Raw genomic sequence first — 22,729 nt, 5'->3', positions numbered from 1 at the left:
ACAGTTGTGCATAGTATCTTGTTAAAATAATTTTTATTTCTGTGCGATCTGTAGTAATGTCCCCTTTCATTTCTGATTTTAGTTGAGTCCTCTTTTTTCTTTGTCAAAGAGCCAAAGTTTGCTTTTGTTGTTTCTCTCCATTGTATTTTTCATCCTCTATTTCATTTATCTCTACTCTGTTATCTTTTAACCCTTTATTTCATTCATCTCTACTCTGTTATTTCCTTTCCTCTGCTTGGTTTAGGTTTAATTTACTCTTTTTCTAGACTGTCCAGTTGTGAGGTTAGGACTCTTATCTTTTTAATATAAGCACTTAGAGCTGCAAATTTCCCTCTCAGCACTGCCTTTGCTTCAACCCATAAGTTGTAGTATGTTGTGTTCTGTATTCATTCACCACAAGATATTTCCTGATTATCTCCTTGTGATTTTTTCTTTGACCCATAGGTTGGTTAAGAGTGCATTGTTTAATTTTCAAATATTTGTCAACATTCCAGTTTTGCTTATTGATTTTTGGCTTTGTTCCTTTGTAGTTAGAGAAATTCAGTGTATGATTTCAGTATTTCTGAGTTTATTGAGGTTTAGTGGCCTAGCATATGGTTTACCCATGTGCACTAGAGAAGAATGTATATTCTGTTGCTTTTGCATCAAGTACACTGTATATGTCTGTTAGGTCAATTGATTTATAGTCTTGTTCAAGGCATGTGTTTCCTTATTGATCTTTTGTCTAGATGTTCTATCCGTTTGTGTATATGATGTATTGAGTCTCCTACTATACATATAGAATCTTCTATTTCTCTCTTCAAGTTTGTCAATATTTGTTTCATGTATGTTGGCACTCTGCCATTAGGTGCAGATATCTTTATAATTATTATGTCTTCTTATTCAGTTGACCCCTTTATCAGTATATAATGACCTTCTTTGTCCCTCATAACAGTTTTTTGAGTTAAAGACTATGTTAGCTCACGTTAATGGCTACCACAGTTCTCTTTTGGTTACTGTTTGCATGGTATATTTTTTCCATTCTTTCACTTTCATTGTATTTGTGTCTTGGAATTTAAGGTGAATCTGTTGTAAACAGCATATAGTTGGGTCATGCATTTTTACCCATTCTGCCAATCTGCCTTTGACTAAGATTTAACCCTTTTACATCTAATGTCCATATTGATGATGCAGGACTTTCTTCTGCCATTTTCCTTTGTTTTTTGTAATCTTAACCTTTCGTCTCCCAATTCTTCCATTACTGCCTATTGTATATTTAGTTAATCTTTTGTAGTGAACACTGGGTATGGCTATGGGACCTAATTCCTGGCCAGTGGAACATAAGGGAAAATGATACTTGGTAAATTTTAGCATATATTTTGTCTCCCAGTTCTTCCATTACTGCCTATTCTGCATTTAGTTTATCTTTTCTGGTGAACCCTAGGTATGGCTATGGGACCTAAGTCCTGGCCAGTGGAACTTAAGGGAAAATGATATTTGGTAAATTTTAGCATATATAAACAGAAACTATTTCTTTTTTTCCCAAAGGGAGAAATAGTCTGAGGTATGCATACTTTTGAAGTTTCATTTCAAATGATTTTTAAAAAATAAACCAAGAGAAGATAAAACTCAGTTGGTCAACATTTAAGTTTTGGTTATATGTCAGGGACTGTGATGGGTCCTAGGAATACATAATTGAACAAATTGCAAAAGTTAGCCTGAAAACTCAAACTCAAGAAAGTTGATAAGTTTAATAGAAGTTCATAAAATAAAAATGCTGAAAATAACATTTAAGGACCCAAGTTGTTATAGGCATTTTAAAGATGAGTTACATAAAAAACCAGTCAGCCCCAATATTACAGTAGGAAGTAGAGGAAAGAATGAGAGAAGGAATACAAGTGAACTATTTTAATTTCTAAAAACATTTTCTGTATTTTATAGATTTTTTTCATCGATTGTAGACCAAGTTTATAACCAGAAAAATAGTTTAAAATTCTATCATTTAATTAGAATAACATGTATATTTTTACATAGAAATATAATATTTTTGCTTTAGTAACATGATTTCCTTGAGATTCCTGGTTTCAAATCATAGCTTTATCTTAAGAAACTCCAAGTTATTTAAAATATTGTGTATTTCTTATCTATTTATGTTTTCCCTTATTTTTAACTAAATTTTACTTAATATATGTATATGTGTAAGATACTCATAGTATTTCACTGTCATTCCAGTGTAGATATTGCTGGATATTCAAATTTAAGGCAGATTCCAGTTTCATTCATTAGTTGAAACAAGTTGTGAGATGGAAAAGAGTGGCCACAACTCTTAATTTTTACATAGTGCCTGTTTACCATCACATATAGTTCTTGCTAGTGTGTAACTATTTTCTTTTGACCCAAAGTTTCTTCAACTCATCTTTCTTCTGTGATGTGATAAGATATGAGAAAGACCCATTTTCATAGACATTGCTCTTTACTTTGCAAAATTCGAAAAGCGTTAGTCAAAAACCCACTCAGAGATTCATGTCTCATTCTTCAATAGCTTTTCTCTGTTATTCTAGGTCATTTTGAAGGTCTCCATCCAAAGTGGACTTATTAAGCCAGGACTTACTTCTGGTGTCATTCCCATATTGTAGTTTAACACTTATATTCTCTCTAAATCAGTTTCAAGCAAAAATGAAGTTTTAAAATTCTTTTACTTCCTTGCAGACTTTACCTTCAAATGAAGCATTTTTAAATACTACACATATGCCTTGCCTACAGTCAACTTGGAGTAGCTGTGAACGCAACCCAAAGTCTCAGATATTAAGAGAACATGTATCAGAGTTGGATTCCTCTTTTCATTCTGTTCTCTCATTGCCATCAGGTAAGCCTCCCTACTATAAAATTTCTCAATAACTGAATATTTTGTGCATTGAAATCCAATCCTTTAATTGTCTCTACTATATTCTCTCAATTATTTTGTCACTGGATATTAGAAACAAATATTTCTTACAGAGGAATTAACCCAGTCACGTGCTGAGTTAATGCTCTGCCTATCCATACTGATTCTTTTATTCTCTGGAAAACAATTTAATATATGTTGGGTAAATAATTAGCTTTTCATCTCCTTATGATTAATTCTTTAGCCATTTTTAGTAAACATGCTATGCTATTGAAATATTTCTCAGTAATAGTAAATCAGTGTTCTTTTTACAAATGTTGTCTTATAACATTGTTTTCCCCTATCCTGTAATATTCCTCTATTTATCATCTGCATCAAATTTCTCTGAGAAGAAAATTGTCCATCTTTAGGTACTCATCTCTTGAACCTCAGACTATCTGTTATCTACAGTTGAGTACATCAGGTATATACGTCCTTATACCCTCTAACATGACTTTACGTTTTCAGTACTTGGTTTCTGTTGGAACTTTTCCAGTCTTGTTTAGAATGGAATGCAAATATTTATGGAAGGAAACACCTCTCATACTGGCCATCTCAGAACCTGAGATGATCCCAAATGGGCTTTTGTTTCCTATTCAGCATGTGATTCTAAACAACATTTAAGTTCTCCAAATCAAGGGACTGACCCTCTTTGTAAAGGGTCAGTATAGGTATTTTTCATACCTATCCCCATGCCCTGAATCTTAATTTTTACCAGTATTAAAGTGCCTTCTTAGCTACATCATACCATGAACTAAGTTCCTGGAAGAAACTATTTAATTCTATCTTTGGGGAAGAAAAAATAATAATCTCTAACAATAAAAACACAGCTAACACTTGGTATGGGCTAAGGACATTATATTATTTTGTTTAATTCTTGCAACAACCCCGCAAGATAAATACTATTGTCATCTTTATTGTACATAGGAAAAAATGGAAGCTTGGAGATGTTAAGTAACTTATACTAGACTACACAGCCAATAAATGGTGGAGTCAGGATTTGGATTGAGGTAGCCAGTCTCTAGAGCTACATACTTAACCATTTACTCTTTACTTCCTTTCTGTTTCCTTATTAGTATATTTATTTCTCTGACAATATAACTTGGAGAGCTTAGCTTTCATCCTAAGCCCCCTATCTCTCCTCTAAATAATAAGGTTAACTTCCTTACCTATTAGTTAGAGTTATCCATTCTTATTTGCATGTATTTCTAAAAAACTTCCATACCTATATAGATCAAATATATAAATATTAGGTGCTAGGAATATAAATACAGATAAAGACATCAAGGTATTTGCATTCTTGTTTAAGACAACTGAAATATAAACTAAGTGCAATAAAGTGTTATAAAATATTCTGATTGAAGTACATAAGTCACAGTGTGGTATTAAGGAAGGTATGTGAGTAGAACAAGGACCTTCCCTAGTTGTGTCAAGTTTTCCCATGACTCACAAAGAGCTGTGGTAGAGTAGGTGATATTCTTGTTATAAGAGTCAATAATACTTCTTTGGATTAACTATCTTATGTTTAAGTAATTAGAAAATACCAGAATCCTGAAACATTTAAGCAGCATTTTAAAGAGGAATATTTAATTTACATCCTAATTTTCATTTTATAATATAATTTTCATATGATCATATTATGGTGTTAGGATTGAAATCCATTCCATATCTGTACCTTGGAACAAACTATGATGACACTCATTAACCCATTTTCATTGCGTATTTTTCCATACTTAAGTAATGACCTGCTATTAAAATACATCATTTGAGGGAGATATACATCTTCTCTTTTTCTAAAAATCCAGAACCTTCCTGGATGTATCCTGATTATTTGTCTATTACTAGTTTTCTTCAAAATAAATACCTACTTTCAACAGCAAAATTTTCAATACATCAACTGATTTCTAAAATATTTCTTTGTTTTTCTCAGGGAAAAGTTTAGGTGTTTCTATTAATAAATTCAAATTTTAAGATTTTGTTTTTGCTTTCTTGATGGAAGAAAAAACAGCCTTCAATAAATAAATGTGAAGCACATCTATTGACTTGTTTAGTTCCCGTATGGTTGTGAGATCATAAAATATAAACCTGATAAATTGAATGTCTCTCTCTAAAGGGAAGATCAGCTAGTTTGTCAATAGTTTTGTCTTCGTAAAAGTGAATTCATTTTTTATTTATAATGCTAGTAATCTAAGGGGAAGTGAAACTTGATGTTTTCATGAAAGGTTACATTTTGTATTATAGTATTTCCCTCCAAATAACATCATTTCAAATGCAAGGGTTGTGGGGGTAGACCAGGTTTGGCTATATTGTTTTACTAGGGACATCTTTGGTACGTTTGTTTCCATTAATATGTAAGTATTATTTACTAATATTGATAAATACTGTTCATCTTATGTTCTGTTTTAGCAAGGATATGAAGTTCATCTGTTAGTTTTTTATTAGTTTCTTTTTTGTGTACATATAATCAAAAAGTCCCCAAATACTACTACTAGCACCCTTGGAAGAGTATTTTGCTTTTTCTAATGATTGTGACTTTTCAAACTTTAGCTCATTAGGTACTGTTTATTAGAATGGAAGCTATCCTAATATTACAGTCTGTAATGAATGGTGGTCACCAAAAATACTATTTTTTTTTACTTTATCTTTCCAGACGTGCCTCTTCATTTTCACTTTGAAACACTGTTAAAAAAGACTGAAATAAAAGGAGATCTTACTGAAAACAAATTTGTAGGAGAATGTATCATATCTCCATCACCTGGTATGTCACATTTACAAATCTTGCACTTTATATACATTTTCACATCTTTCACACTTGTTACTTGCTTTCTAAGGAAATAAAATTTAACAAAGGAATTAAGTAAAATCCTTAATTTTTAATATTTACTTTCCATAAAGTACCCATACAAGTAGAAAATACCCAGGAGTAATCTCCACAAGAAAAATAGAAGAGCTATTGAATGAAAATTATAAAAGATTATTAATATAAAATAAAATTTAAATAAACATTGAAAAATAGCAGTCTTGGATGGTAAGAGTAATATTTATAAGGACATCAATTCTGTTAGTTTATATGTTTAATGAAAGATAATTTAAGTTCTAAACACTTGCTGTTTAACTTAAAATAAATCTAAAGACTGTTTGGAATAAGCAGAGGAAAATATAAAAAGAATTGCCAACAAATGTACTGAGAGAATTGAGCCTGCCTTATATGGTAATGTGCAAATATCTATAATAGCCTAGATTCTGTTTTGCTTACATTTAGGAAAATAGATCCATTGAGCAGACTACATAGATTATACTTTATTATATGATAAAGGAAGGGTTTAAATCAACAGAAACAGAACCATTAGTCTTTTGGGGGAAAGCTTGTTTACACTCATTTCATGTCATGTATCAGTATAAATACTAGTTGGATCCAAGAATTTTAAATAAAACATTAAAATTAGAAGATAAAACTTAAAGAAATTGAAATGAAATGTTTATGAGTGCTCTGAATGGGGTTGGGACATCGTCTATGCTTGGAAGCAATCAGAAGAAAGAAAAAAATCTACACATTTTGACTATTTGTAAAGCGAATATCTTCTCAGCATCAAAAAAATGTCGGACAAACTAAGGTAGATTATTTCCAGATGAACTCATCTACCTCAAAATCTCAAGTAAAGTGAATGCCTTTTAGAACTGGGGTTCTGAAAAGTACCAGATTTCAGAATAAATTTATCCAAATCATTAGCTTATATAGATACCAGCAATACTCAGTCAGAATATATAAAGGAATAAATTTTCCTAGACACAATGACAATGAAAATATAAAATACCTAGGATTGAATTTAACCATGACATACATGAAGAAAACTTCAAGTTTATTGAGGAATATAAAAGATCTGCCTATATGAAGACAAACACCCCATACTTAAGTCAGAAGACAGTATTTTAACTTAAGATGTCAGTTTTCTCCAAGTTAATTTATAAACATAATGTGATTCTAGTCAGAATTATTCAGGTTTTCTTCTTTTAGAACAAAAGTATTCTGAAGTTTATCTAAGAAAGAATGTTAAAGAATAGCCAATACTTTTCTTTATCTTGGGAACAATGAAATTATCTAAAATTGAAAGTTTTGATGGACTGTGGACTTTGGGCCTTTTACATCATGCCCAATGAATGCAGGTGGTTGAAGGATGCACTGATGAAGTAGATTGATGAACGATAGTGTATACTACAAAAAGGAACAAAGTCGTAAGACATGCAGCAATGTGAATGAACATGTGGGACATTTAGTGAGACAAAAAAAGAGCAATGGTGTGGTCACCTTTAGAAAATGCTTTTGAGGAAACGGGCCTAGATTGTAAGCTTTTAGACCAGACACATTCTGTCTGGAGTGGTGATTGTTATTTCTGGATTTTGAGTGGTTGTTTTATATGTTTAACCTGATATTTAGAGATAAGAATGAAGCTGAACAGGTTAGGGTTAAAGTAATTCAGACATAGGGGTAAAGAAGACAGTGTCTGTATTTTAGAACCACACATGCTCTTTGAGACTAATGGAAGAAAAGTTTATTTGATCTGGAACTGAAATTTTCTGTAGTGCATAATCTAATTCAACCTATCTGTGTCGCTCATTTAAACAACTGAAACACAGAGAGCCCAGAATAAGAAAGAGGTCCTTTAATCCTGTATAGAATATGGTAATGCCTGGATACATCCTAGAGTATATTAAGCAGATAATCAAAAAGTATTGGCAAAGTTCCCTGAGGGAGGGGAGAAAGACTGTGGAACTATTAAACCTTACCATCAGGGAATCCACTGATACTGTGTCAAACTTTAGGGACACCCAAATCAATAGGCCATGCCCTCAGTCAGGAGACTTACTCTTGTGAAGCTTATGAAGGTAGTGGAGAAGCTTAGACTACCTGTAGGCGTGCTTAAGAGTTACTTCTGGAGGACCTCTTTTGTTGCTCAAATGTGGCCTCAGTCTGTCTAAGCCCAACTCTGCAAGTGAAATCATTGCCCTCCCCCCCCTACATGGGACAAGACATCCAGAGGTGAAAGTCTCCCTGCAACATGGGAGATGACTCCCAGGGATTAATCCAGACCTGGCACCATGGGATCAACAATTCCATACTGACCAAAAGGGGGAAAGGAAGTATAATTAATAAAGTTATCAGTGGCAGAGAGAGTTCAAATAGAGTCGAGAGGCAACTTGGGGGTTGCTCTTACACAAGCTTCAGTTAGACATTGCTACCTGCCAACCCCCAAGTAGGACCATTCCAACCAGTCCTAAAACACACCTAGGGCAATATTTAAGATTCCACAAAGGTTCCATGCACTAGAGTAACTTTCCAGAAATCTACAACCTCCAGATGGGCCCCTGGTCCAGATAATTCTTGAAACCTAGCCTAGCCTCTCCAGAACATCAGATAGTTTCATCTCCCTACCTCATATTAGTGGCAGACCCTTCCAATATCAAAAATGTAGAATTGCCATAGCCCAAACACTCCTAAAGAGAGGTATGGAAAGATCAAAGGTGATGGTGGAGTTACACACAGGAGAGAGGATTTAACAAATGAATGTGAATGCTGAATCATTAAATTGATACCTCTTTTAGTCTCCAGTATTTTAGAGCAGCTAGAAGTAAAAACCTAAAATTGTGGAATTGTAACCCATGTCAAACTCTGAAATATGTTCTGCAATTAATTGTGGTGCTATGCTTTGAAATTTATAGCTTATATATATATATGCTATTGTTCACAAAAAAGTAAGGAGAAAAAGTATTGTGATTATAAAAAATATTTAAGCCCTCTAGACTCCTATTTTCTGGAGCAACCAGAAGGAAGAATAAGAGAGGATCGTATAGTAGTCCATGACAAACTCTTGGATCTGTCCTGTAACGACTTGACTCATCCCTGGGAGTCATCTCCCACACTGCAAGGGAGACTTTTACCCCTGGATGTCAGCCCCATGTAGGGTAGAGGACATTGATTTCATTTATAGAGTTGGGCTTAGAGAGAGTGAATCCACATTTGAGCAACAAAAGAGGTCCTCCAGAAGTAACTCCTTGGCATACCTGTAGGTAGGCTAAGCTTCTCTACTACCTACATAAGCTTCACAAGAGTAAGTCTTAAGATCAAGGGCTTGTCCTATTGATTTCGGTGTCCCTAATGTTTGACACAATATCAGGAGATCCCCTGATGGTAAAGTTTAATAGTTCCAAATTTTTTCTCCCATTCTTCAAGGGACTTTGTTATTATATATATATATTTTAACTTTTATTGTATAGTGTAACAAATATACAAAGCAAAGAAATAAAAAAGCAATAGTTTTCAAAGCACTCTTAAACAGGTAGTTAAAGGACATATCCCAGGGTTTGTTATGGGCTACTGTATTTTTCCTTCTAGCTGCTCTAGAGTATAGGAGGCTAGAACACTTAAATATTTTTTATCATCACAGTCGACTTCTTTTTTTGTGAAAAATAATGTATATACAAAAAAAGCAATAAATTTCAAAGCACATTTGACATGGGTTACAATTCCACAATTTTAGGTTTTTACTTCTAGCTGCTCTAAGATACTGGAGGCTAAAAGAGATATCAATTTAATGATTCAGCATTCATATTCATTTGCTAAATCGTATCTTCTCTGTATAGCTCCACCATCACCTTTGATCTTTCCATCCCTCTCTTTAAGGGTGTTTGGGTTATGGCCATTCTAACTTTTTCACATTAGAAGGGTCTGTCACTAATATGGGGTAGGGAGATGGAACTATCTGATGTTCTGAAGAGTCTGGACCCTCTAGGTTTCAGGACTTATCTGGGTCCTTTTTTCTGGTCCAAGGACCCATCTGGAGGTTGTAGGTTTCAGGAAAGTTATTCTAGTGGGTTCCGTGCCCTAAAATGTGGAATCTTATATATTGCCCTAGGTGTTCTTTAGGATTGGTTGGAATGGTCCTAGTTAGGATTTGGCAGGTTATGACAGGAGGCAAACTGATACGTTATTAGTTACACTTCTTTACCCCCTTTTGGTCAGGATGGAATTGTTGATCCCATAGTGTCAGGACCAAATTCATCCCTGGGAGTCATCTCCCATGTTGTCATGGAGACTCTCACCCCTGGATGTCATGTCCCACATAGTAGAGAGGGCAATGATTTCACTTGCAGAGTTGGGCTTAGACAGAAAGTCCACATCTGAGCAACAAAAGAGGTCCTCCAGAAGTAACTCTTAGGCACATCTATAGTTGTCTAAGCTTCTCTGCTACCTACATAAGTTTCACAGGAGTAAACTGAAGGATCGAGGACACAGTCTATTGATCTGGGTGTCCCTGAAGTTTGACACAGTATCAGGGGATTCCCTGATGGTAAGGTTTAATAATTCCATAGTCTTTCTCCCATCCCTCCAGGGACTTTGCCAGTACTTTTTGATTATCTGCTTAATATTCTCTAGGATGTATCCAGGCATTACATTAATCTACACAGGATTAAAGGACTCTTTCTTATTCTGAGCTCCCTGTTTTCAGTTGTTCAAATGAACTATATAGATAGGTTAAGTTAAATTATGCGCTACAGAAAATTTTAGTTCCAGACCAAATAAAACTTTCTTCCTTTGGTTCAAAGAGTATGTGTGGTTCTAAAACATAGACAATGTTTCCCTTACCTTGTGCCCTGGATTACCTTAATCCTGACCTGATTATCTTTGTTCTTATCTGAAATACCACGTTATAAATATATAAAATAGCCTCTCAAAATCCAGAAATAATAATTACCACTCAGGACTAAATGTGTCTACTATAAAAGCTTACAATCTAGGCTCCTGATTTCTTATAAGCATTTTCTAAAGGCTACCATACAGTAATTGTTCCTTTGTTTCTGGCTTATTTTGCCTCACCAAATGTCCCATAGGTTCATTCACATCATTGCATGCCTCATGACTTTATTCCTTTTTGTAGCAGCACAATATTTGATCATATGTATACTACCATTGTTCTCCACTCTACTTCTCAGTCAGGGCATCCTTCAGACACCTGCATTATTCATTAGGCAACATGCATAATGCCCATAGTCCACAGTTCATGAACACTCTCAATTTTAGATAATTTGATTGTTTCCAAGAGAAAGATAACCAATAAACACACCCTCACCAAATAGGAATCTAAATCTTCCCCTAATACTTGTGCCTCCCCCCCATTATTTACCCTTGCTGTTGCTGTGGTATTGCTGATATTTTCCTGTTAAACATAGCTCATAGCATGCAATAGCAGTTTTCCCCTGTACCCTGGACTTAAACACTCTTTGTACACGAATCCTACCTTTGAAGTAGTTCTTGCAAGAACTTATTTATATTTCTAGTATTATTCAGTGGGACACATAGGTCTGCACAACCCTTTTCAATCTTGTTTACCTTCAATATGGTAATATTACTTATAGACCCACTAGAAAACTATCTTCACTTCTATCTATTCCCTTATATTTGAGTTCAACCTCATTAGCTAACTGTTCACCCGTCTCTAGAGTCTATGTATCTCTAAGTTCCTATATTCTGTGTTATAAGTCTCTGATTTTACCTTTACCATGGTCATAAAGTGGAGTCATATAGTATATATCCTTTTGTGTTTGCCTTATTTCACTCAGCATTATGTCTTCAAGGCTCATCCATCCTGTCCTGTGCTTCAGGCCATCATTTCGTCTTACTCCTGCATAATATGCCATTGTATGTATATACCACATTTTGTTAATCCACTTGTCTGTTGATGGGCATTTGGCTTGTTTCCATCTTTTGGTGATTATAAATAATGCTGCTGTGAACATCAGTGTGCAAATGTCTGTTTGTGTTACTGCTTTCAGCTCTTCTGGGTATATACCAAGTAGTGCTATTGCTGGGTTATAGGGTAACTTGATATTTAGTTTCCTAAGGAACTGCTAAACCGTCTTCCATAGTGGCTCGCAGTTATACATTCCCACCAGCAGTTCATAAGTGTCCCAATTTCTCCACACTTTCTCTAACATTTGAAGTTTTCTGTTTGTTTAATAGCAGCCATTCTTATAGGTGTACATATATAGGTATCTCATTGTAGTCTTGATCTGCATTTCCCTTATAGGTAATGAAAATGAACATCTCTTCATGTGTTTTTGAACCATCTGTATTTGCTCTTCAGAAAATTGCCTATTCATATCTCTAGCCCATTTTATAATTGGATTGTTTGTTCTTTTGTTGTTGAGCTGTATGATTTCTTTGTGTATACAAGATATCAAACCTTTATCCAATATGTGATTTCCAAATATTTTGTCCCATTGAGTTGGCTGCCTCTTCATCATTTTGGCATCTTTTGAGTTGTAGAAGCACTTTATTTTGAGGAACTCGCATTTATCTACTTTTTCTTTTGTTGCTTGTGCTTTGGGTGCAAAGTTTAGGAAGCTACCTCCTGTTATTAGGTCTTGAATATGTTTCCCTACATTTTCTTCTAGAAGCTTTATGGTGCTAGCTGTTATATTTAGGTGTTTAATCCACTTTGAGTTAAGTTTTGTATAGGGTTTCATTCTTTTGGCTATTGATATCCAGTTTTCCCTTGCACATTTATTGAAAAAAACTGTTTTGTTCCAGATCAGTGGATTTGGGGGCCTTGTCAAAAATCACTGAAACACAGATTTGGTAGTCTATTCCTGCACTCTCGATTCGATTCCATTGGTCAGTACTTCTATCTTTGTGCCAGTACCATGCTGTTTTGGCCATTGTGGTCAGGAAGTGTTAATCTTCCCACTTTGTTCTTATTTTTTAGGATGCTTTTACCTATTTGGGGTCTCTTTCCCTTCCAGATGAATTTGGTAACTTCCAAGTCTTTACAGCAGATTGTTGGAATTTTGATTGGTACTGTGTTGAATCTGTAGATCAGTTTGGACAGAATTGACATCTTAACTATATTTAATCTTCCCATTTATGAGCAAGAATGTCTTTCTACCTATTTAGATCTTTGATTTATTTTAGCAATGTTACATAGTTTGTATATACAAGTACTTTACATCCCTAGTTAAATTCATTCCTAAATACTTTTTTTTTTGCATGGGCAATGGGAATCAAACCTGGGTCTCTGGCATGGCAGTTGAGAATTCTGCCACTGAGCCATTTTCGTACCACCCTAAGTACTTGATTCTTTTAGTTGCTGTTTTGAATGGAATTTTTTCCTTAACTGATTCCTCAGTAAGGTCATTGCTTGTGTATAGAAATGTTACTGATTTTTTTTTTCTTTTTTTTATTAATTAAAAAAAGAATTAACAAAACAATTAGAAATCATTCCAATCTACATGTACAATCAGTAATTCTTAATAACATCACATAGTTGCATATTCATCATTTCTTAGTACATTTGCATCGATTTAGAAAAAGAAATAAAAAGACAACAGAATAAGAATTAAAACAATAATAGAAAGAAAAAAAACAAAAACAAAAAACCTATACCTCACATGCAGCTTCATTCAGTGTTTTAACATAATTGCATTACAATTGGGTAGTATTGTGCTGTCCATTTCTGAGTTTTTATATCCAGTCCCGTTGTACAGTCTGTATCCCTTCAGCTCCAATTATCCCTTCTCTTTTTTTTTTTTTTTTTTAATTAACGGAAAAAAAGAAATTAACCCAACATTTAGAGATCATACCATTCTACATATGCAATCATTAATTCTTAACATCATCACATAGATGCATGATCATCATTTCTTAGTACATTTGCATTGGTTTAGAAGAACTAGCAACATAACCGAAAAAGATATAGAATGTTAATATAGAGAAAAAAATAAAAGTAATAATAGTAAAATCAAAACAAAACAAAACAAAAACCTATAGCTCAGATGCAGCTTCATTCAGTGTTTTAACATGATTACTTTACAATTAGGTATTATTGTGCTGTCCATTTTTGAGTTTTTGTATCTAGTCCTGTTGCACAGTCTGTATCCCTTCAGCTTCAATTACCCATTGTCTTACTCTGTTTCTAACTCCTGCTGAACTCTGTTACCAATGACATATTTCAAGTTTATTCTCGAATGTCCGTTCACATCAGTGGGACCATACAGTATTTGTCCTTTAGTTTTTGGCTGGATTCACTCAGCATAATATTCTCTAGGTCCATCCATGTTATTACATGGTTCATAAGTTTATCTTGTCTTAAAGCTGCGTAATATTCCATCGTATGTATATACCACAGTTTGTTTAGCCACTCTTCTGTTGATGGAGATTTTGGCTGTTTCCATCTCTTTGCAATTGTAAATAATGCTGCTATAAACATTGGTGTGCAAATGTCCGTTTGTGTCTTTGCCCTTAAGTCCTTTGAGTAGATACCTAGCAATGGTATTGGTGGGTCGTATGGCAATTCTATATTCAGCTTTTTGAGGAACCGCCAAACTGCCTTCCACAGTGGTTGCACCCTTTGACATTCCCACCAACAGTGGATAAGTGTGCCTCTTTCTCCACATCCTCTCCAGCACTTGTCATTTTCTGTTTTGTTGATAATGGCCATTCTGGTGGGTGTGAGATGATATCTCATTGTGGTTTTGATTTGCATTTCTCTAATGGCCAGGGACATTGAGCATCTCTTCATGTGCCTCTTGGCCATCCGTATTTCCTCTTCTGAGAGGTGTCTGTTCAAGTCTTTTTCCCATTTTGTAATTGGGTTGGCTGTCTTTTTGTTGTTGAGATGAACAATCTCTTTATAAATTCTGGATACTAGCCCAGAAATGTTACTGATTTTTGCACATTAATTTTATACCGCACCCCCTTCTGAATTTATTGGCTCATATAACTTTGTTGTAGATTTTTCAGGATTTTCCAAGTATAGTATCATGTCATCTGCAAATAATGAAAGTTTTACTTCTTCCTTTCCATTTGGTTGCCTTTTATTTCTTTGTCCTGCCTGATTGCTGTAGCTAGAATTTCTAGTACAATATTGAATATTATGGCGACAGAGGGCATCCTTGTCTTATTCCTGATCTTAGGGGAAAAGCTTTCAGTCTCTCTCCACTGAGTAGAATGCTGGCTATAGGTTTTTCATATATGCCCTTTATCATATTGAGGAAGTTAACTTTGATTCCTCCTATCTTTTGAAGTGTTTTTATCACAGAAGGATGTTGAATTTTGTCAAATGCTTTTTCAGCATCAATTGAGATGATCATGTGATTTTTCCCTTTCAATTTTTTAATGTGCTATTTTACATCAATTGATTTTTTTGTGAACCATCCTTGCATTCCTGGTATACATCCCAATGGTCGTGATGTATAATTGTTTTAACGTGTTGCTGGATTTGAATTGCTAGTATTTTGTTGAGAATTTTTGTATCTGTGTTCATTAGGGAGACTGGCCTGTAGTTTTCCTTTCTTATAGCATCTTTACTCGGTTTTGGTATTAAAATGATATTAGATTCATAAAATGAGTTAGGTAGTGTTTCTTTTTCCTCAATTTTTTGGAAAAGTTTGAGCAGGATTAGCATTAGTTCTTTTGGAATGTTTGATAAAATTCCCTGTGAAGCCATCAGGCCCTGGGCTTTTCTTTGAAGGAAAATTTTTGATGCCTGATTGAATCTCTTTACTTGTGATTGAAAATGATTATTCTTATACCTACCAAATATAATGTGTGGACTTTGTTGGGATCTTGATTTAAACAAACCAGCTTTGCGCATATACATATACATATTTGAGACAGAAATTTGAACATGCTGCAATATATTAAAGAATTATTAATTTTTTAGATATAGTAATGCATTGTGGTTAAGTAAACAGATACACACATAGGTATTTGTTTGAGAATTTTAGATACTCAGGCCGACATATGTGTAGATAAAAAAATATGTCCAGGATGTGCTTTAAAATTCTCCAATAAAAAAGAGTTGATGAGGAGAAAAATGAAAGAAGATTTGTCATGAGTTCAATGCTGTTGATGTTGAATGATATGCACGTGGACTTTTGTTATTCTATTTTCCTTTTATATTGGTTTGAAATTTTTCCAAAGTAAAAAGTTAAAAATAAAAATAAAAAAACAACACCAAGGATAAAGGATCAGTTGTCTATGTTTAAAGACAAAAGAACTGAAAAAATATAGGCAAGTATATGTTATGTTCAGGTACTTTTTTATGGTGTTATTATACTCTTGGAATTTATCCAGAGACTAAACTTATAAAAAAAGAAAGAAATGAATGCATGAAGATGATTATAAGAGCAATATTAGGCAACTATTTGGAAAAAAAACAATGAAGAGTGATTTATGACATAAAAAGAAACTATAGTCATACATTCATTCTAAATGAAATCATGAATTGTTTCATATTTGAAGTGTATTATACATGTATGCATTATGAAATATACATATATATATGACTGAAAGGTAATATGAAAAAAAATTATTTCTTATTAGACTGGTGAATTAGATGATTATTTTTCTTCTAATGTAGCTGTACTGTTTATTGGACTTAAAACATCAAGGCAGTATAAATGGATTAGGCACAATTAATGTATCAACAGTGTAGTAACATGTTAGTAATAAGAAATTGAAAGATAGGAATGGAATGCATTTGAGTTGAATATAGCAGTACTATTAAGCAAATCAATGAAATATCTACTTATTTCTCCTTTCGTAACCCAATCTCTCATTCCCTCCTACTCCCACCTCAAATAATTAAGCATTTATTAGGTTTATTCTGTATAAGTATCTGTTTGGTTAAATAGCTGGTCATTAATTTTTCTTTTATTGTTACTGATTTCTTAGAGAATTAGGTAAAACTAGAGTTCAGCATTTATGGAACACTTACTGTAGGCCAGGTAGACAAAATAAGTGTTGAGGAATTGAAGGCGAATTAAAAGAACTCAATTATACTGTATTGGGGAAAGCAGATGCACAAAATCATATAGTGCAGTGGGCACAGATGTATAATAAAAATATCCTATAAAAAAGAAGTGGGAGTACTTAGGGGAAGGCAGAAGAGAAGGTTAAGAGTAAAGGGGAAAGGGCAACGAAAAAAACTCCAGAAGAACAGTGATGCCATTGTGTAGATTCACTTAACTGGGATTTACAGAGAAGAGCGAGAGTTCCAAATCAGTCTCTCAGATTTTGCAGATGAACTACTTGTAGAATATTGTGGGCCCATTTTGAGTAAAAAGATTTTAAATGATAAAGCAAACACCTGCTTTGGATGGAGGCATGGAACATTGTGGTATGGGTATGTTCAAGGAAACATTGTGATATGTCCAAGGATATACAAACAATTTAGTTTTCTTGGAAGGTAAATTGCATGAGGCTAAGTAGTAGACTATGAAGTGGGCAGACCTGTGTTCCACACCAAAGAGTTTGGATTTATCCTGAGCCATCCATTAGATTTGGCAATCATAATGGCCTTGTCTTTAGGCAACAAAGACAAAGGGAAAAGCCCAAGTGCAATGGGTTGAAGAATGAATAATTGATGAGCCTCATCATGAAAAAACACCAGACAAGCCAATTTAAGAGGCCTGTACTCATCAAAATAGTTGAGGTAATGAAAAATAGTCGAGGTAATGAAAAGGCAAGGAAAGACCATGGAACTGTTTCAGATACAGAGATTTTAAAGAGACATGACAACTGAATGCAGTGACTTGGAATTTTCTATAAAGAACATTATAGAGATAATTGGTGAAATATGAATAAGAGCTATAAACTAGCTAATACTATCACTTTCTTGATTTTGTTAATTTTGTGGCTGTATAAGAGAATTTGTTTTTGAGAAATACACTAAAATATTTAGGCATTAAGGGGCATCAGGCTAACAATTCAGTGTCATTTGAATTGAGAAAGGAAGAGATGAAGTAAAAACAATAAAATGTTAACATCTGGGGAATGTGAGTAAAGGGGTATATGGGAATTTTTATTATTACAAGTTTTCTTTAAGTCTGAAATTATGCTAAAAATTTTTTTTCAAGAGGAAATAAATGAAAAAGTGTCTTCTTCATTCACAATCACATCTAAACCATTGCCAAGTTGTCAATGTGATCATACATCTCTCAAATTTGCTCCTTCTGGCTTCATTTCTACCAGTTTCACAATCCAACCTAATGACCTCTTTAAAAAAAAATTATTAGAGAAATTTTGGGTTTACATAAAACCTAATGACCTTCTATGCAAACTACATAAATCACCTCCTAATCAACTTCCCTGGCAAACACTGTAGCCAGATAAGTCTTTTCAAAGTACAAATCTACTTTTGTCACAATGGACTCCCATTCCCTATCCCTCTAAAACACTTGATAGAGGGAAAATTAACTGAAACCAGACACCTAACGCCCTATATTACATAGAGTGGCTCCTGTTTGCTTCAAGGCTCTTCACCATACTCCCTCCCTCCCCACTATATGGCTGGCAGTCAAATTTGTCCTGTTCCCAATGGCCCTGATTGTTTGTAATTGCTGTTCTCTTCCTGGAATACTTTTCCCTATTCCACCAACTATTTCTGTTCATTTTTCAAATCCATCACTTCATATGGGAAAGTGTTTCTTAGTGCTCTCCTAGGTCAGATCTTTCTATCATATACCTTCACTAACATCTTGTACTTCTCTCCTCTTATCACATGCTACAATTGCATTTTACTTACATTTTTTGAGATTGATCAGTGCCTGCACACTACATAAAGGGCAGGGGCTATGTCTGTTTTTGCTCACCACTGTATCCCCAGCATCCAATACAAGTGCCTAGCAAGTAAGTGGTTTCACATAAATAGTTATTGAATGAATACATGAAAGGAAAGGAAGGGAAGACAGGAAATATGGGAGATTCTGAGTCAAGGTATAGTGTTTTAGGATGGAATCTAGGAGAGGGTTTGGGAGAGCAAGTTATAAGGCTTGGAGGGTTTTTAGTCAATAGAATAGATAAAGGGAATGTGTGGAGTTAAAGCTGAGATTGTGAATTCCCACTGTTTAAAAAATTCCATTACAACCTTATGAGACCAAAGAGGGAAAATGATGTGAAGAAAATCTTGAATAAAATATGACGAAAAACATCACCTTTTGTCAAGATTAAATTTTCTTCACAACTTTGGTGTGGTTTTAGAAGACAACCAAGGATTCAGTTGTCTGAGATTTGTTTAATCCTCCAGCAAAAAGTTTTCATTAAAACTAGGGGCACCAACGTTTTTAATATCTACAAATGGCAGGCAGGTATACATTTTAGAATGAGTTTAGATTTATTCCTGCCATCTTATTTTGTTTTCTATTTAACTTCATTTCTGTTGATCTTTTCAAGTGGTAGGAAACCTTGGAGACCATCTCCAACCTTCTGCCTATTCCACTTTTCCTCAGCTCTTTAGTAACTGCTTCTTTTGTTTTCTTGCATCTAGTTTTGCTGAAGAGAAGTTTCAATCTGATTCTCATTCCTTTGCAGTAATTTTACTATCCCTTCTCTGGTATCTTTTAGGATATCTTTATGTTTGATGTGTTACATGGTTGATTTTTTTTCACTTGCTTTGTTGAAATTCTTCAGAATCTTTGGATTAATATAATTGACTCTGGAAAAATTCTTGGTTGTCAGGTATTGCCTCCTCTTCATCCTTTCAGCTCTCTCCTTTTCTTACCCCATTTAAGTTGTCCTTATTCCTTTATGTTGTTATTCTCTTTCAGTTCACTAATTTTGATTTTCAGTTGTATCCATTCTGTTCTTCAGCCCAATTATTGATGATTTGGTTTTTAAATTTCTACAGTTTTATTTTCCACTTCTGAGATCTCTCTAATGGATCTTTTTTGCCTATTTGTTGGCAAAAGGTTATTCTAAAGACCTATTTGTAGTCTATTAATGTTCCACTATTTTTCTGAGGCAAAATTCACATAAAAGTCACAATTTTAACTTTTATAATTCATTGACTTCTAGCCACCATCACTACCTAATTCCAACAGACTGATTTCATTACCCCTAAAAGAAGCGCCATTCCCATTAAGCAGTCAGTTCCTCTTGCCTCTTCCGAGTTCCTAGCAATTACTAGTTTACCTATGAATTTGCCTATTCTTTACATTTCATATAAATGAAATCATACAATTATTTTGCTTCTTATATCTGGCTTTCACATCACGTGTTTCAAGGTTCATGTTGTTATCAGTATTCTGTTTCCATTTATGAATATTCTATAGTTTATCCACTCATAAGGTAGACATTTGTATTGGTTGTACTTTTGGCTACTGTGAAAAATGCTGCTATGAACATTTGTTTATGAATTTTTGTTTGAAAACCTGTTTTCTATTCTTTTAGATATGTATTTAGGATTAGAATTACTTAGTCGTGGTGTATAACCCATTTAATATGCTGTAGGATTTAATTTCCTAGCATTTTGTGGATTTTTGCATGTATATTCATTGTGGTCTGTAGACAGTCTGGTAAGATGGGCCTTTAAAAATGAGTTAGGAAATACTGACTCCCCCTCTATTTTTTTGGCAGTCTGGAAGAACTGATATTGTTTTTTTAAAAGTTGATAGAATTCCCCAGTGAAGCCTTCTGGTCCTGGACTTTTTTTGAAATTCTTTGGATTACTGATTCAATATCCTTCTTAAGTCTATGAAGGATTTCTTTCGTCTTGAGTCAGTTTTCACAGACTATTTCTAGGAATTTGTCCATTTCATCTAGATTCTCTCTTGGCATACAATTGTTCATAGTATTCTCTTATAATCCTTTTTATTTCGTGTAATGTCCCCATTTTTTCCTGATTTTAGTAATTTGAGTTTTCTCTTCTTGGTCAGCCTATTTCTAAAATTGTTTATTTTGTTGATCTATTCAAAGAACCTACTTTTGGTTTCATCGATTCTCCACTTTAAACTTGTGTTTCTTTCCTTCTGCTTGTTTTGGGTTTGCTTTTTGTTTTTTTCATAGTTCATCAAGGTAGAAGGTTAAATTATTGAGACTTTTCTTTTTCTGTTTTAGTACCACCGTCACTTCATCTGTTAAGTTTTGGTAGTTGTTTTTTCATTTTCATTTCACTTGTGATTTCTCCTTTGACCTGTTGGCTGTGTTTTTTATGTCTACATATTAGTGAATTTTCCATTTTCTTTCGACTTCTAATTTCATTCCATTGTGGTCAAAGAAGATACTTTGTATGATTTCCGTCTTCTAACATTTATTAGACTTCCTTGGCCTGACATATGGTCCTTCCTGGATAACGTTCCATTAACACTTGAGAAGACTATGTATTCAGCTATTGTTGAGGGGAGTGTTGTTAAGTCTAGTTGGCTTATAGTAGTACCAAAGTCTTCTATTTCTTTATCTTTTGTCCAATTCTTCTCTATTATCTTGAGTTGTTCATTAGTTGTTTGTACCTTTTTAAAAAAAGTTTTGAATTGATATTCCCCAAATTTTTAGATTGGATTAAAGCTCAGAGTCCCTGTTAAGACTGTTCTACCACTGCTGTTTATGGGTCTCTCTTGATGGGAAGTATAGAGATTTGCATTCTATACTATTTTCTGAGTGAGTTGGGGATACACAGACATGTTTCAAAGGGAAACTCTTGAGCAATGTCCTCTCCCACCAACCCATTCATTCCTCTGCCCTAAATCCTCAGATTTTTAAATCTTTTGAAACAGATAACTGTATCATATCAGTTTCTGAAAATAATTGTACTGCTCCCAAGTTTCCATCTCTTACAGGTCTAGAGCATCTTTTGTATTGCCATATTTTGTGACAGTATTTTCCCATGTACTTCTGCTTCATTTCCTCTTCAAATCCATTTAGCTTTAGTCTATCAAAGATTCCTCACAAATTATACTATACTAACAAATTCCTTTTTATGCTTGCAATTGTGGATATATAGGTGCACATCTGTGCATGTATGTATGTAAAAACATTTGTCTATCATCTTTAGGTGCTTTGACATCTTGAGACCAGAGTCCTGGTCTGTTGGTAGGCCATGCTTTTTATGTTTATTTCATGTGGGGAAGAGGTTGGCACTTCAGTCTATGCATTTATTTTTTCATTACTTTCCATGTCTCCATGCCTTCAAAAAAAGAAGTCAATTTGGTTATTAATCTAGTTGGAAATACATATAGGGTCCAAATAGAAAGTAATGATAATGACACAACTAACATTTATTGAACTCATGTCACACATCCTTCTAAGGACATTCATGTGAATTAACTCATTTCATCTTCATAACCCTAAAATAGCTGCTATTATCCCTGTTTTACAAATGAGGCAACTGAGGCACAGGGATGTTAAGTGACTTAAAGTTACGTTAAAGTTATTCTTTTAAAAAGTGGAAGGATGGTGCTAGGCACCATCAGAGATAGATATAATCCACTCTCGAGGAGTCCCAGTCTATTGTGACCCTGCAGAATTTGACTTTGTCCAGATTCAAGGATAAACAGGAACTAATTTAAGGATTATGTTTAGCCAAGATTTACAAATCTGAACCAATCCTAATTCTCCACAAAATTTTGAAATTTGGAAGACTTTTCAAATAGATCACTTTTATATGTCTCCTTCAAATAACAGAGAAAATACAGGAACTCCATTCTGCATTCTTAAAGAATTTTCCATCCGGTATATAATATTTATTTCATTATATGTAATTTTGAACTGGTATTTCAATATAGTAAGTAAAAGAGATTAACGTTTTCATTATCTATGTTTGTAAGAGAGCTATAACTTCACATTTTCTTTCTTTCCATTTCAGTTTGTAGTACTTCTCTGAATCAATGGAGAAATGGATATTCACCTACATGTAAACCTCAAATAAGGTCAGAATCTCCTGCACAACTGCTACAAGGAAGAAAGAAAAGACATTTGAGTGAAACAGCAATAGGTACATTAAAACCACTAGTGTGAAAAATTGAAAATCTAAAAACTCTTAAGTCTACAAAGAACCT

General features: G+C 34.0%; 1 protein-coding gene across 6 annotated transcripts in view; it reads left to right on the top strand.

Moving 5' to 3' along the window:
• The window catches only part of KANSL1L (KAT8 regulatory NSL complex subunit 1 like), a 169,914-nt gene that overhangs the window by 135,425 nt on the left and 11,760 nt on the right, over window positions 1-22,729 (top strand). For all 6 annotated transcript variants that reach the window (XM_077154961.1, XM_077154962.1, XM_077154957.1 and 3 more), the window contains 3 exons: window positions 2,689-2,845; window positions 5,553-5,660; window positions 22,537-22,665. In XM_077154961.1, the coding sequence (XP_077011076.1) occupies window positions 2,689-2,845; window positions 5,553-5,660; window positions 22,537-22,665 (394 nt within the window). The remainder of the gene's footprint in view (window positions 1-2,688; window positions 2,846-5,552; window positions 5,661-22,536; window positions 22,666-22,729) is intronic.

The sequence above is a fragment of the Tamandua tetradactyla genome, chromosome 3 (assembly GCF_023851605.1).
Source record: "Tamandua tetradactyla isolate mTamTet1 chromosome 3, mTamTet1.pri, whole genome shotgun sequence".
Lineage (NCBI taxonomy): Eukaryota > Metazoa > Chordata > Mammalia > Pilosa > Myrmecophagidae > Tamandua > Tamandua tetradactyla.
Note: the sequence above shows the minus strand (reverse complement) of the source record. Positions and strands in the feature narration are given on the sequence as shown.